We start from the raw sequence: 16,158 nt of genomic DNA on the forward strand, positions 1-16,158 counted from the left end.
ATAGAATTTTTTTTAACAGTCCCTGGGAACAAAGTATTTGCCTTGGCAGTGTTCCCATAAGTGCATCTTTACGACTTCCTTGTTTGATATCCTGTAATTCATTTCTAGCATGCCGTCAGCAGGCCGACTTGAGCTGCTACCTCGAGAAGAATTTGAGTTGAGAGGCCAAGAGAGAGCGTGACTGGCTCTCGTGGTTTTTCTTGAGTCGTAATAATCACATTTATGAGAAGCTCACAGATAACTCTTTCTGTGAGTGGGTGGGTGGAATGCCTGCTTTTGAGGGTATCCTCACTAATTTCTGTCAATACTTTATTCTCCCTTCAGAAGTTTCCTTTTGAAATTCTGTCATTTGAGACGGAATGGGGCATTGTGTTAAATATGAAATAAGCAAGACACATAAAAGACAGATAACAGAAGATCTCACTTATAGGTGGAATCTAACAGTCGAAGCAGAGAGTAGAACAGTACCAGGGGCTGGGAACAGTGAGGTTAAATGGTACAAAGTTTCAGACAGGATGAATGAGATTTATTGTATATAGCATGATGGCTAACATTAATAATTATGAATATTTCAAAATTGTTAAAGCACCAGATTTTATAAGTTCTGATTATAAAAATAACTGTGAAGTCATGAATATGTTAATCTGCTTGATTCAATCATTCCACATTGTAAATATATAAAAATGTACAAAATCCTATAAATATATATAATTATTACTTGTAGATTAAAAATAAAATTAAAAAAAGAATTGTTCTTTTTAGAAAAGAACATTTTCAAGGTATAGCCCTGTTGGGTCTAGTATTCTCTATGTTTTACTATCTTTTCTTTTTTCTTTTTTTTTTTTCCCCCTCCAGGAATTGGGAATTGAATCCATGGGCACTTCACCACAGAGCTACTTCCCCAACCCCCTTTAAAATTTTTTTTTTTTTAGTTATAGATGGATACATTTATTTGTTTGTTTATTTGTTTATTTATTTATATGTGGTGCTGAGGATTGAACCCAGTTCCTCAAACGTGCTAGGCAAGTGCTAGACCACTGAACTGCAACCACAGCATCTCCCCAACCCTTTTTAATTTTTATTTTGAGACAGGGTCTTGCTAAATTGCTAAATTTTTAATTTTCACTTTGAGACAAGGGGTCACTAAGTTGCCCAGGCTAGCCTCAAATTTGAGACCTTCCTGTTCAACTGAGATTACAGAAGTGCACCATGGTACCTGGCTCTATGTTTTGCTATCTTTTAAATTTGCAAGAGTTTCTAAAAAGTTGTCTAAAAAAGATGCTACGTTTTTATCTCATCCTTTACCCAGAATTCATATATGACCTAAGAATCCTTTCCCTTCTAAAAGACATCACTATAGAGACAGTTCCTGCTGAGTCTAGGGCCTTTGGGTCTGATAACATCAGTGTTAATATAGAGTTATGCAATTTGTGGATTAAGATTGTAATGGACATGTTGAATTGGCTGGGGCTAAGGAAGGAAATTCCCTGACAGTATTTATGAAAGGAAATAAAGGATACCAATTCAAGATGTTGATTTACTTTGCATGAAAAGGAAAGTAAGAATGGAAAGTACCAGAATTCTCAGATTATTCCTGAAACTGACTCATTAGCTGCAGATGCTTTGCCTTTTATTTCTTGTCAACCAAATGTGCCTAACATTCAGGGGAAGAAAGTAATTTATTTTGATTCTTTTTTATTAAAATTATTTTTAATTGTATTTAAAATATACACAAAATTTACCATCTTAACCTTTTTTTGGCATATTTTTTGGTATTTCCCTGAATTCTTTATATACTTAAAAGTTTATACTCATTTTAAAAGGCATAAAGTGTATTTTATTTTTTGTGTGTAACATTCCTGAATCTGTATTCTCATGCTAAGTGTTCTAGGTACTCAAAATCCATATTTAGTAAATGAATAATTAATATATGACAAAGTATTAATGCAGTCTGGGTTTTTTCCTTTTGTTTTGTTTTGGTACCAGGGATTGAACTCAGGGGCACTCGACCACCGAGTCACGTCCCCAGCCCCATTTTGTATTTTATTTAGAGACAGGGTCTCACCGAGTTGCTTGCCCCTCCAGGTTGCTGAGGCTGGCTTTGAACTTGAGATCCTCCTGTCTCAGCCTCCTACACCACTGGGATTACAGGCATGTGTCACCGCGCCCAGCTTGCAGTCCTGGGGATTGAATCCTCGGGCCTTGTACATGCTAGGCAAGTGCTCTTCCACTGAGCGACATCCCCTGCTCTAAATGATATTTTTGTATGAGATGTGTCATATAGTCTTCTCCACAAACCTGTGAGGCAGGAATGATTATGCCCATTTTATAGATACAGAGATTGAGGTTGTAAGGGTCAAAGTCCATTACCTCCAAGGTAAACATTGTTCCTTCCTTGTTCCACATGCCCAGGTTTGCTAGGGAACAACCCAGTTGTTGGCATTTATTTTGCAATTGGTACTCTTCTGGAAGCAGCCACATTTTCCAAGGACGAGTGCATCTGTGACAAACAGTGGCTTGGAGCATCGGGAGTGACTGAGAATTCAAAGCTTAATGCTGGCAGTCTCATACAAGTTGTTACACATCTGTGATTTTCTCTCCAGGAGTTAGCTGTGCCCGTGGTCCACGACGGGGGCGCCCTTCTGGCTTTTGTCTGCGGTGTGGTGTACACGCTCCTGCAATCCATCATCTCTTACAAATCGTGTCCACAGTGGAACAGCCTCTTGACATGCCACATACGCATGGCCATCTCTGCTGTTTCCTGTGCAGCTGTTGTCCCCAGTATCCTTTTCACATTTGTCAGTTGCTAAAGCAAAAAAAAAAAAAAAAAATTAATGGCATTTATTAAAGTATGGTAAGGAGGACTTCGTTTTAGGCCATAGTGATAGGTGGAGACCACTGCACATCTTGCAGGGGAGAGAGACTGGGCTGAACTCCCAATACAGCTTTGGCAAGTGGGAATTTTTAGCCAAAGAAGCGGGGCAGGGTCAGAGGTAGCAGTGGGGGATGCTGGCTTAACTAATTCTTCTCTTTTTAAAAAAATTTATTTTCAGTACTGGGGATTGATCTCAAGGATGCTGTACCACTGAGCTACATCCCCAGCCCTTTTTATTTTATTTTGAGACAGGGTCTCACTATGTTGCTCAGGCTGGACTTGAACTTGTGATGCTCCTGCCTCAGCCTTTCGAGTCACTGGAATTACAGGCGTGTGTCATTGTGCTGGGATAAAACTGGATTTTAGAATGAAGTGTCCAGATGGACTTGGGAGAAGTTTCAGGAGTTCAAAGTTTGGCCAAGAAAAGAATCTTTGTTATAGTGTCCTAGCAAGTTTGACACCCTCTCCAAAGGCATGAAAAAAAAAAAATCAAAGGATAAAACCAAGTTTCCACATTCTTCAGAACAACAAACAGGAGAAAACTGTAAATCATTAAGAAAACATCTCAACTTGGTCTGGTTAGATCAAACGAATCTTTGGGGGGGAAATGGTGTGAAAGGGGAATGGAACAATGTAGGAACACTTCAGTCTCTATTTACTTTCCTTTCCACAGTCTAGTTTCATGAGCCATTTGAAAATATTTAGTTTTCTTTGTAGTGCTTGGCTGAAGATACCAAATATTGATATTGAACTTAAAGCAATAATCCTGTGAAGTCCCAAGTGTTCACACTGAGATGTTGAAAAAACCATCACTGATTAAGTCAATTAAAAGGTAGTTAGTCTTTTTGTAGTTCAAAATAAAATTCATTTTCTAATTCAGCAATGTGAAAAAAATTATATGAATTTGTCATGATTATATATTCTGATTTAGAGGAAATGAAACTTTGTCCTTTTTTTTTCTTTTTCTCTCTTCTTTAATGAAGTTTTTAACCAAGAAAATAAAAAAACTGTGGTCTTTAAGGTGTGAAGCATCTTTAAAAATACCAACTGTGGTCATATTAAAGAATGCTACAGTGTTCTTAAAAGTGATGATTAATGTCAAATTGTAGAAAAATTGAAACTATTTAATAAGTGGCAATTTCATTAGTTTGGTTTGGGTTATGGTATAAAGTAGGTAAGCTTGAGAACGCATTTTGAATACATCATGTGTGTTTCTACACATTGAGATTTGTATTTTTCTTTTAAAATAGAAGTTATACAAAATAAGAAGTCTATTTTTTTTTAAATCTTAAGGAAATCTTTTTCTTTCTCTCTCTCTTTCTTTCTTTTCTTTTTTCTTTTTTTTTTTTTTTTTGGTACTGGGGATTGAATCCAGAGGGAATACACCTCTGAGGCACATTCCCAGCCCTTTTTTTTATTTTTTATTTTGAGATAGGTATCACTAAAGTTGCTGAGGCTGGCTTTGAACTTACAGTCCTCCTGCCTCAGCTTCCCAAGTCACCCAGATTACAGGTATGTGCCATCACACCCAGCTATGGAAGGAAATTTTTAATTACAAAATTTCGAAGCACAGGACCTCCTCTCTAATCCTGAGAAATTTACCAGTTGTTTTGTTCCTAAGATAATGCCTTCTCAATTTCCTAGTCTTTTTATGGGTCGAAGATGCTCATGCTTTCTCATTAAATATATCTCCTTGAAACTGGCAGCTTGTGTTGTAAAATGTATAGTGTTTATAGTGTGTGCACTATAGGTATACATAGTGCTAAAAGCAGATTCTTGGTATAAAATCTTTCCTTGCTTCCAACTTTTAGACACAGATCCCCAGATATTAAAATCATAGAATTTTTAGCAAAATAAACATTTCAGACCTCAAGAGTTTTCTAAAGTAATAGATTTCATTCTAGAAGGCTCTTGCAGCCCCAAACAGAAGTGGTTATGTCCCTGGAGCAAATTAACTAAAATGAATTTTTATCATATGAAAAAGTCTATGTCTTCAACTTCAGCATGGTAATAATATTTCTTTACAAAGGATTCAAAGCATCTTCAAAATGCCCGCTTTCTTCTTCCTGGGTCATTCTTGTGAAATGAAACTGAGGCTCTGAATGAGAACACTCATTTAGAGTCACACTTCTGGACTTTTCCTGCTGAATTGTTCATCTTGCACTGACCTCTAATGCTTTTGAAAGCCTTCACGATCACTAGCAGAATAAAGTCCAGATTCCTTTGCAGGAAGCACATGATCTGATCATGAGCTACTATTTCTCCAACTTCATGTTACACTTTGTCCCCTAAGCCTGGCTGTTTCTTGTTCTCTTTTTGCCCACGCTCTTCTCCTGCACTGGATTATCCTTTTTCACCTTTTCTGTTTTGCTGGGGTTTCTTTCCCCTCGCTCCCAAGCCAGTGCAGTACCTGGTGTACTGAAGATGAAACTAAAGAACAAATAAACAAAATAATTAGTAGCTGTTAAACAATTGCACACAGAGGTATGGTAATGAAATGATAAATCTTTGATGCTCTCAATTTTTTATTTTGAGAAACTGGGAAGTGTTAAGTATTGCAAAATATGAAGACGAGACATAGAGAGGATGTGCTGACTCTGAATTCAGAGAAGGCCGTAAATTTGCATTGACTCAGTGCTTTGAAGTCCTAATTTTTGGTAGATTCCATAGAGCTTTCTGTTCCTTTAGCTTTTTTTTTTTTTTTTTTGCCTTTATTTTTGGCATTGGAGATTGAACCTAGGGGTGTTCTACCATTGAACCACATCCCCAGCCTCCTTTTTTTTATATTTATTTTTTGAGACAGGGCCTCACTAACTTGCTGAGACTGACTTTGAACTTGCAATCCTCCTGCCTCAGCCTCCTGAGCACCTGGGATCACAGGTGTACCACCACCATGCCCAGCTCTATTTTACCCTCTAAATTTGATCACCACCTTTTGTACAGATAGTAGTGTGGAGGGAGGGCAGGAGCCTGGGCCCCTGGCCTTATAAGGCTTGGCCTGAAAGTCTGAAGTAGGCTGAATGTCTTTGATGTGGAAACTGTGTCAAGAGAAAGGGCTGCACTTATACCCAGTTATGCAACAGACGTCTGTTTTTAACAGGTAGCAGTTTGAATTTTTGTAGCTTATTTTTGCATATAAAATGTTAAATTTTCCTTACAGCTGTTACCTTGAGAATAATATTTTTAGGGAAGATGTATTTTTATTTACTTAGTAAGTACTCAACAAGGACCCATCTTGGACTGTCCTGTCAGCCATTTTGACCAGCTTTCAACAGCCAATTTAAGTGGGAACACCAACAAACACTGGGGGTCAAACTGCAAATTAAAATTCTGCTACATGTAACTGAAAAAGTATCACTAAGGTATGACTGCATTTCTGTTGTAATTTAGCTACTATCATATTAGAAGGTCTGAGATTACCAGAAATCAATAGAAACTGGTTTGATTGTAGCAATGTTGTTATTAATATCTTAACACCATGTAATGATTCTACTAGAATTGTCTTAGTATTATAGAACCATTTTTTTTTCTTCTGTAGTTTCCTTAACAATGTTCTCTTTTTAAAAAGTGATTGCCTGTGCTTCACTAATTTCTATGACCAAACTGGAGTGGAATCCAAAAGAAAAGGTAACATTTAAGTTGTTCTCAAGATGATGTTGATCCTGTTTATGAGAGATTGTGGCTGGCTGAATCCTAGGAAGGATCACTGTCATTTCTTAGAACAGGTTGCAAAATGTGGGGTAAATGTGTCATGTAATCAACTTACTGCTCAATTACTTGACAATGTGTGTGTTGTAAATAGCTTCAAAAGACAAAATTACAACAAATTTAGTTATACATCTAACTGGCTTTTATTTGAAATTCCTGAATCTGAGGCAGGGTCCATTCTATAAAATAGAATGAAAGCTCCATGAAGCAGCGGCACAGTAGGTTTTGTAAAGTGGGAACAAGGAAACAGAACAATGGGGAAAGTTTGATTGGCTCACATGGGGCTACTTCACATTATTTTTTAAGCAGAAGAGACTTCTTTATTACACAGGCTCAGGTAAATGGAAATCTCCTGTCTTCAGGAAAAAAATTCTCAGTTTGGGGCTCTATCTGCTCTCTTGAAGTTTCAGGTGGATTACGTGGCACTTAGCATAAGTGACTCCATTTTGGTTTGGTCTGATCTGTTAGGGGCCTAGTGTAGGAGCTTAGGCCTCCCATAACTTTTGCTTAACATTAGTTATTGGGATAATCCCAAATGGTTCCTGAAATTATTTTCAAAATTTAGAATTCCTTATTTCTTTCTTACACACTTCAACCTTTAGGGCTTAGTAAGAGATTGGAACTTAAAGGGTAGGGGACAATGTGAATGAAGGTTTATGGAGGTCGGATAAAGTGCAGAATGTTCATCAGAGAGGACAAGACAAGATTCAGGGTAGTGGACAGTTCACTTCAGGACACAGTGACAATTAATATAATCAGGGGTAACTTTGCAAGGAAGCAGTGACTTTTGGAGGCTGACAGAGGTTCAACTTGACTAAGTTGGCCAGACTAAGCTTTTTGAAGACCTTCTGATCAGGAAAGGAAATTGAGTGAGTATTATTGGACAAATATTAGGTAGAAGCAACATCTGGGGCAGATTTGAGAGAGAGTTTGGCATTAGCAGGACCAGAAGCAGACAGTTCTACTAGTTGAGATTCAAATCAAGATGAACCTCAGTTGGAAATGATAGGATAAAAATATTGGATGAGCACTTGCACATGGCTAACTTGAGAATGAAGAGACATGATGAATCAAAAATGATTTCCAAGACTTTATTTTGGATGAACCAAATAATTTATTTCCATGACCACAGAGATACAGTCTTTATCAGGGATAAATGATTTCACAGGCAGAAGTGGATGTGTTTGGTTTTGCAGCCACTGGTGTCTGAGGCTACAGGGAAAAATCAAGGCTGAATGTCCAGTTAAAAATGTGAAGCTAGATCTCTGGTAGGGTCAAGAGCCCTCATGGCATAGAATAGAGTGACCAATAATTTCCAAACCAAATAGCAGAACGCCTGTACCCAAGTATGTGAAATTGAGATCACCCCATGCCATGAAACTATTATGATAGTGCTTCATCCAGATGTGGTATAGGAGATTGAATGAATGATGCCCCAGGAGAGAAGGGATTTAGTGAGAGAACAGCAGTAGATTGTTTTCCAAAGGGCAGGTGAAGGACTGTACCCAGAAAAAAAGAAGTAAAAAGAAGAGTCATGAATCAAGAAGTGAATCAGTCATGAATCAGAACTGGGCAATACTGGGCTGACTTCACTGACCAAGTCCCTATTGCAAGCAAGATTGTGCTGAGGGATGCTGGGGTGGGGATGGTCAGCTATAGGGTGGCAGGTCCCCAAGGAAGCCTATAGTTTAGTGGGGGCAAACAACCAGTTGTCCACTGCCAAATTTGGTTCTTTGAAACATGAATTCTCACTATGAAATGAGAAGAAGATATATTACCCCAGAGAGCAAGAGGAGGGCATTTTTTCAAAAGAAAGGGAAATGATTAATCATGGTAGATGGAGCTGAACAGCCTTTAGGAATGGAACAAGATCCCTGAATTTGGGCAACGAAGGGTGGTTCACTCATTCAGCTATCAACATATGTTTGCTGGGGAAAAATGCGGTGGTTGGCTAGAGGGGATAGCTGGGTCAGAGGAAGGGTTCCCCAAGACAGAGGATACTAGCTCTCCATCGAGGTTGCTGATGGGACTGAAGATGGTGGTAAGAAAGAGAATAATCCAGACAAGAATTCAAAAAACACTTCCTTTGAATATGACAGGACGATATCCAGATTATCCAAGAGGTTAGACCTAGAAAAAGGCAACTTTTTTTTCTGAATGGGGGAAATAAGTTCCTATCCAAAGGGTCTTAGGCTCCTCTTTCCACTGGGGAACGTCCTCCTGACAAGACACCAAACAGCAGAGCAGGCCCAGGTGTACTTTACTATTAGACCACCGGGGGGCGACCTTCCACCACAAGTCAAGGGCTCCACAAAGCATATCCCCAGGTCTCTGAAAATCTGTCACCTTCCATTTGCTATCTAAAAGTGTGAAAAGTACCTGATTTTCTATTCAGTCTATAAATTTCTGTGCCACTTTGGTGTTTCCTTCTGTTTCCAGTATCAATGGCTGCAAAATCAGAAAACAAACAACAACATAAACCTCTTTACATTAATTACCTGAAAAGAATAATCATTTTAGGTACTGCCCCAGATTTCTGTATAGTATTTTAGAGCTTTCACTGCATACCTATGTGCATGGGCTTACTCGGTAGGGAGGGTGAGAAATAGGTCCTTGTTTCATCCCACCGAGCGAGGAGTTCAGAGCTTGGCCTGTGTTCACATTTGGATGAAGCCACTCCACGGAACTTGTATTAATATGATGCTGAAGACATCCCCCGTACCCTCTGCCATTGTGTCTCTGTTTGTTTTTTCTTTTCAAAGTCAAGATTTTAATATGTTTTCCTTCACGTCAATGTCCTCTCCCACCCCTTTTTATGCCTCCTTTTAATAAGCCATCTTCATTGTCCAGGGATGATATGGGATAGGACATGTCCCCTGCTGCTGGCATCAAAAAGAGGAAGCCTCTGTTCTCCACTCCTAATGCAGGCTGGCCAGGTTTTCCCCAGTGTGCCCTGGAATGAGAACAATGGATGGATGTGTCCCTGGAGACAGCCAAAAGTGATGTCTGCTCGAGTTTGATAAATCTGTTAAATCTTTATGGGATGAAAACAGGGTCAAGGAAAAGAGCTGTCGCCATGGAACTGACTAGCAACCCAGCACACGTTTTTACTCACACATGTAACCTATAGCAGAGCAGAAAGTGAAGTAGGAAAAACAATTAACCTTATTTGAAATCAGAGGGGGTAAACTAAGAGTCTGCAGGCCTAGTTTGGCATGTGAGCTAAAGTTAAAATGCAGACATGCGTTTTTTTCCTTACTTAGATGGAATTTTAAAATGCTTTGAAATGAGTTTCCAGCATAAAAAAAAAACAAAACAAAACAGGAGATCACATACACATGTGCACATACACATGCATGCACACAAATAGACTTTTTTTTTTTTTAACTTCTTTCAAAGAAGCACTGGGGTATTATTTTCCCATTTTGTGAATGTGGAATTGAGTTGATGAGAAATGGGCTCCTTTTTCTGTCTTTCGCTTAACAACCATCAGTTTCATTTATTTTTATTAATTTCCTGGCCTCCATAAGCAACTGAGCTTGGAAACCCCCATGAAAGCCACTTTGATTCTTGGCTCTCATTCTTCTCCTTGTCTTGGAGAAGATATGCAGGTGTCCTGTGGAAGTCTCATTACTAGCATTTGCTTTGCAGCTTTATTTACCTTTTGACATAAGCAGAACTGACTGCTGAATGAGCGATTTCTCCAGTTACAGGGAAACTTAAAACCCAGTGGGGGCTTTATGTTTTGTCTTGTCTAGATGCACACAGTCATTCTTTGGAATAACCGCAGGAGCGCAGACTAGATGCTTGTTAAACGTGCCCTTCAGCTACGGGATTCCCAACTGCGGGAGACCAAGGCATGCCTTAAATGGAAAGTTCTTTCTTCTGTTGAGTCTAAATTTCCTTCCCAGTCTTAACTGTTTTGTGGTCCATATTTTGCCTTTTGAAGTTATGCAGACTGTCTTAAAACCGGAGTGTGTGAGTGCCAGAGAGAATATTCAGGATCACTCCATTCCTGTTCTTATTGGGCCAGTCCCTAAAGTTTATCTATGTGGTCTTGCTTATATTGTTTCCTCAAGGTTCTGGTTTAGGCTTTCTGGACAGCTTCTCGCACCTCTGGTCTGTCTCATTATTATTTCAGGTTGTGTGCTAAGTGGGTATTTTTTAGGCTAAATTCTCTTTCCTTATTATCGCTTTTAGGATTATGTGTACCATGTAGTGAGCGCAATCTGTGAATGGACCGTGGCCTTTGGTTTTATTTTCTACTTCCTAACATTCATCCAAGATTTTCAGGTAGGTATTTATCAGTTCAGATGTTACAAATTGCTGACAATTGGGGATTAGTAAAAATAATTTAGAAAAAAATTATTGAATTTAAAAAGAACAGTTTGTTTTTATTCTTGATGTGTTTGAAAAATATATATTGTGCAACTTAGTTTACTAACTTATTCCCAAAGGGGAAGCATCTTTTTTTCTATATTTAATATGTATAATAATTATGCATAATTAATAAATATAATAATTAATACACATATTTTACTATTATACGTAATGGCGAGATTTGCTGTTACATATTTGTACATGTACATGATATAACAATGTAAGTGGGTCAATATTGTTCCCCAGTATTTTCCCTTTCCCTTCCCTTCTCCTTCCCTGATCCCTTTCCTCTACTTTACTGGTCTCCTTTCAATTTTCTCAAGATTCCCCCTAGTACCTTTCTTTTCCTTTTCTCCCTCTCTAGCTTCCACATAATAGAAAACACATATGATCCTTGACTTGAGTTTGACTTAGTTCATTTAACATAATATTCTCAAGTTCATCCATTTTCCTGCAATATGTACTTTCATTCTTCTTTATGGCTAAAATAAAACTCCATTGTGTATATATACCACCTTTTCATTCATCCATTGATGGACACCTAGGCTGGTTCTGTAGTTTGGTTATTGTGAATTGTGCTGCTAATAAACATAGGTATACAGGAATCCCTATAGCATGCTGACTTTTAATTCTTGAGGATAAATACCAAGGAGAGTGGTATATTTGGGTCATATGGTGGTTCCCTGCTTAGTCTTTTGTGGCACTTCCATACTGATTTCCATAGTAGTTGTACTAATCTACAATCCCACCAACAATGTGAAAGGGTTCCTTTTACTCCACATCCTCTCCAGCAATTATTATTGTTTGATGGCTGCCATTTGGACTAGTGTGAGGTAAAATCTCAGTGGAGTTTTGATTTGCATTTCCCTAATTGCTAATGATGTTTAACATTTTTTTCATATATTTATTGGTCATTTGTATTTGTTCTTTTGGGAAGTGTCTATTTAGCTCATTTGCCTATTTATTTACTAATGGGGGTTTTACTGGAGTTTTTTGAGTTATTTATATATTCTGGATATTAGTCATCTATCAGAAGAGTAGCTAGAGATTTTTTTTCTACCATTCTGTAAGTTCTCTCTCCAAAGAGAAGCATCCCTATAGTTCACTCAATTAATGAAATTTTCCTATGCCTTCTGCCACTTGAGATGCTACAAGTCATGTACCTTGATTGTTTTAGAGGATTCACTCATTCCAAAAAACAGAAAATATGTCTTTTTAAAAAGGAAAAGTGTGTTGTTCAAAAATGTTCTCAAGGCAGAGAGAAGGTTGGGACCTTAGCAGACTTGGCTGCAGTGAAAGTCTTACATTTTGAAACAAGTGAATTTTATTAGTTAAAAGAATACAGAAAGCCAAGAAAAATTCTATAATACCCAAATCAAACATAGCACAAACCATAGTGAGGTCACCACTCAGGTGGGGCAACGCTGCTGGAAGTTCCATGGTTAGCCCTGGAATTGTTCAATTTCTTTGAAATCTTTTTTCTTTTATTCTTTTTCTTCTTCTTCTTTTTAATAGAGTGTTACCTTAAGGATATCCACAGAAATCAATGGTGACATTTGAAGAAAAGAGGATTCTGTCTCAGTGAATGTCACAGATGGTTTCTAGAAGTGGCACAGAGATGGACAGGTTTTGATGCCGCCCTGATTGGGATGCATTTGCGGTACATCCAGGACTTGAATTTCACCAAGATTCCTATAGTTGTACTATTTACAAAGGTATGTTTTCCTAGAGAATGTAGAGCATTTATAACATTGTAGCAATATTTTTATACTTTTCTAAGTAGACACTTTTTTATATAAACTCTTATACAGAAAAGATAAGGTATTACAGAAAATGGAGAGCTCCTATTTTGTACAGATTCTGTTGCTTGTTGTCTTTGTGTGCAAGTGTTCTATAGAAATACACTAAATGAGGAATTGAAGTTTAGTACATTTATTAAAAAGCAAAATCCGTGGATATTCATTTTAAAATTTCATTTTTAGAGAATTAACTATATACATCTGTTATCTCAGGAGCATTTATAAAATTCAACTTAAAATAATGATCATATGCCCAAATGTCAAATATTCAGTTAATAAATTTACACTAAGATACTCTGGGTTTTAGATGAAATATGAAAAATTCTTCTATGGGGAGGCCTTACTATTATTCACTGTGGCATTAGCGGAATACAGAAGCCCTGGGTTTTGAAATTCTGCCTCTTCAGTTTCTCCCTGTCCACAAGGCTGCAACTGTCCCCTGCTGCTGATTGGCAGTCACTAGTAGTGGGAATTCCCATGGGATGGGTTCAGCGAGGCAGATTAGAAATTGTACAACTCTCTTTTACTATAACGGTGTAACCTGAATAACAGTCTGATTTAGAAGCTGAAACTCACATCTTTCAAATTCATTTATGCCTGTAAACACCAAGGAGAACTCAGGTCCAAGAGAGAGACAGGGAGAAAGGAGAAGGGTCAGATGAAAGATCTGGGCATTGGAGGTGCTGTTTATTTTCTCCTCCTTTTAATGTATGTGCTCAAATGTTCCACAACACTATAGAAAATATGAGTCAGGCCCTTGGGGTTAAGCAGGACCTGTAGACTCTGCCTTTTTACCCAAATCACCAATGGCAACTGAAAAGAAAGCCCTTCTAGAGAAAGAAGCAGCTCTTGGAATGTTGACAAGAAGGTATTCCCTCTTTCAAAGACCCTCAGACTACAACCTTGGGTATGGCCATGTGGGAGCAGACCTTGAGGGTACATAACAAGGGCTTAGTAGCCCATCTGGACAGCCTTGGAGGGCATCTGGGGAGTGGGGAGCCCATTGCGGCTCCCTATTAACTCTGCTAAGCAGTCTGCCACCTCTGCTGTGACCAACTGCCACTCCCCCAAGTGCTCTGTGATGGGAAGCTGATAACCACTTCTGGGTCCACTTAACTTGTTGTAATGCTGTGGATCCTTATTGTAACACTGGAACTAAAGAGTGACATTGATTCTGAAGAGGAAAAGGAGCCCGCATGCTTCTTCCGTGGACCCTATGGTAGAGTGAACGCATGGAGTGTCTCTCTGTGAAGCAGACTCTTGTTATCAGCACTTCTGAAAGATGTACCGTCATTCTTCATCTCCATCTCTTTGCACAATTAGATTGAGCGCTCCTTAAGGGCAGAGAATGTGCTTTAATCTTTACCTTTGTAACCCCAGCATTCAACACAGTACCTCCTGGAAACACCATAGGTGCTTCTTAAACAGTTGTTACTGAATGTGCATGCATGAACGAATGAATGAGCAAATGAAGGAATGACTCAGGGTATTTGAGGTGCTGCATAATGGGATTTATTGATTCAAGTTTACTAGTTACTTTAATGTAAACCAATTGTGTCACCCCGTTGATGTTGACTGTTTTGCTTTGTGTACTGTCAACATTTCAGTTGTTTGGGCTCCATGATTCTATGACAACTCTCTTCTGGACAGTTACCACAGAAATTGTTACATGGGCTAGACCAAACGCTACACCTGTCTGGGCAAACTGAGAAGGCCCAAAATCACTACAGATAATCACATTCTGCTGATTCCGTGCAACCTCTAAAGCTGGTTTTATTCATATTTTGGTATTATGTTTTAACTTTTATGAACTCACCTTTCCTTGTCCCTCATGACTTAAAAAGAAAATAAAATGAAATATTTCTTTATTTTAGTAATTTGTGTCCCTGTTTAATTATAAAATGTCACCTGGTACTACTATGATGCATATTTATCTGGGAGATGATTCCACACCCTCTTGGACTTCACAAAGGTATGGCTTAAACCTTGTGTTTTCTTAATTCATGTAGCTTTGCATGTAGTCACTATCGGTTTATCTTTGTAGAGATTCTCAAACAGTCTCAGGAGATCATATCAGTCAAGACTCTTAGAGCTGAAGACATCAGAAATCTAGCCTTGTGAAGGAAAAATGGGTATCTACTAACCTGGGAAGCTGGGAAGTTCAAGAGTGCAGCTGGCGTCAGGGATAGGGGGATCAAGAAGTGTTCCCAGGAATCCATCTCCTCCCTCCTCTCATCAGTGCTTTCCTCTCTATGGACATGGTTTTCAGGTAGCTCCCCCTCTCCCTGGGAGGGAGAAGGCTTCTAGAACCTTGGGGCCTCCAACCTATCCAGTAGAAACCAAGGAATTCCAAGTGGTTCCAACAAAAACCCATTCCTGATTGGCTGATTGTTCCTGATTGGCTGGCTTGAGTCACATGCCCAGGGGAGAGTGGTATTCTGATTGGTCAGAACTAAGTCACATGTCCTCTGAAGAGGGCTGATTGGTCAGTGAAAGTGGTTTCTCAGGTGTGGGAAAAGGACCTTGGAAATACAAAAAGCAGCCTATTTCACTGAGGAATCTAGGTCTCCCTTGACCCCCACAACCCATCCTAACTTGCTTTAGTAAATCAAAGTATACATGCTAATAACCTTTTTAGAACCAAAAAAAAAAAAAAAAAGTAAATAAGCGATTGAGGTAATGCAGATGCCTTCTGTTAATTTCTAAGTTATGTTTATATTCTTCAAGGCTCTTGTGTTCTTACTTAACCTCTGTGAGGTTGAACAGGCAGTTAATTATCACATTTTGCAGATGAGGAAACTATCACAAAGAGAGGTTCAGTGACCTGCAAGTGCTTCTATAGCCAGATGGCAACAGATTCAGTCTGGAAGTCTGTTTTTCTGATTCCTCATCAAGTCCCTCAGTGTCCCCCCACCCTACCCCCCTTGCCTTTATTTAACACTAACACAGAGGATTCCACAGAAATTGCAAATTGCATTTCATAAACCAAATTAAGTACATCAACGTTGTGCTGTGTTTGGGTTTCCTAACATCTCTTACATGTGGCATTGTCCCATGTTCCCATTTTTTACTCAGCTGGAGACATACTGGTCTGGTGTTTGGGCCTGGAATGAGGCAAGGGGAGTGGGAGGAGATAAGTGGTCTCCCCTTCTCTCCCACTCCCTGAGTCTGGCAAGCCGGGAAGCCCAGCCGTCTCCCCACACACATACTCTTGGTCTGGCTCTGAATGCCCCGCATTCTCAAGTCCAGAATGTCATGCATCTGTGTCGTGTCTGTTGCACAAGAGAGCAACCACAGCCTCAAATCCTGGAGGAGAAGCTTCTGGCTCTGCTTGGTCACCCCCAGCAGATTCATTTTCTAAAATGAAGAGCAGCCGGATCCCTAACTCACATTGGG

The 16,158-nt window shown here is 39.0% G+C and overlaps 1 protein-coding gene across 1 annotated transcript in view; it reads left to right on the plus strand.

Annotated features, from left to right (window-relative positions):
• Positions 1 to 14,639, plus strand: part of Dram1 (DNA damage regulated autophagy modulator 1) — a 35,572-nt gene extending 20,933 nt beyond the window's left edge. The window contains exons 4-7 of the mRNA XM_046429614.2: positions 2,604 to 2,781; positions 6,444 to 6,502; positions 10,784 to 10,876; positions 12,479 to 14,639. Of these exons, the coding sequence (XP_046285570.1) occupies positions 2,604 to 2,781; positions 6,444 to 6,502; positions 10,784 to 10,876; positions 12,479 to 12,523 (375 nt within the window). The 3' untranslated portion in view covers positions 12,524 to 14,639. The remainder of the gene's footprint in view (positions 1 to 2,603; positions 2,782 to 6,443; positions 6,503 to 10,783; positions 10,877 to 12,478) is intronic.
• The last annotated feature ends 1,519 nt before the right edge of the window (positions 14,640 to 16,158 follow it).

The sequence above is a fragment of the Marmota monax genome, unplaced genomic scaffold (genome assembly GCF_021218885.2).
Source record: "Marmota monax isolate L192 unplaced genomic scaffold, Marmota_monax_Labrador192_F-V1.1 WCK01_AAM20220418_F8-fsc00051, whole genome shotgun sequence".
NCBI lineage: Eukaryota > Metazoa > Chordata > Mammalia > Rodentia > Sciuridae > Marmota > Marmota monax.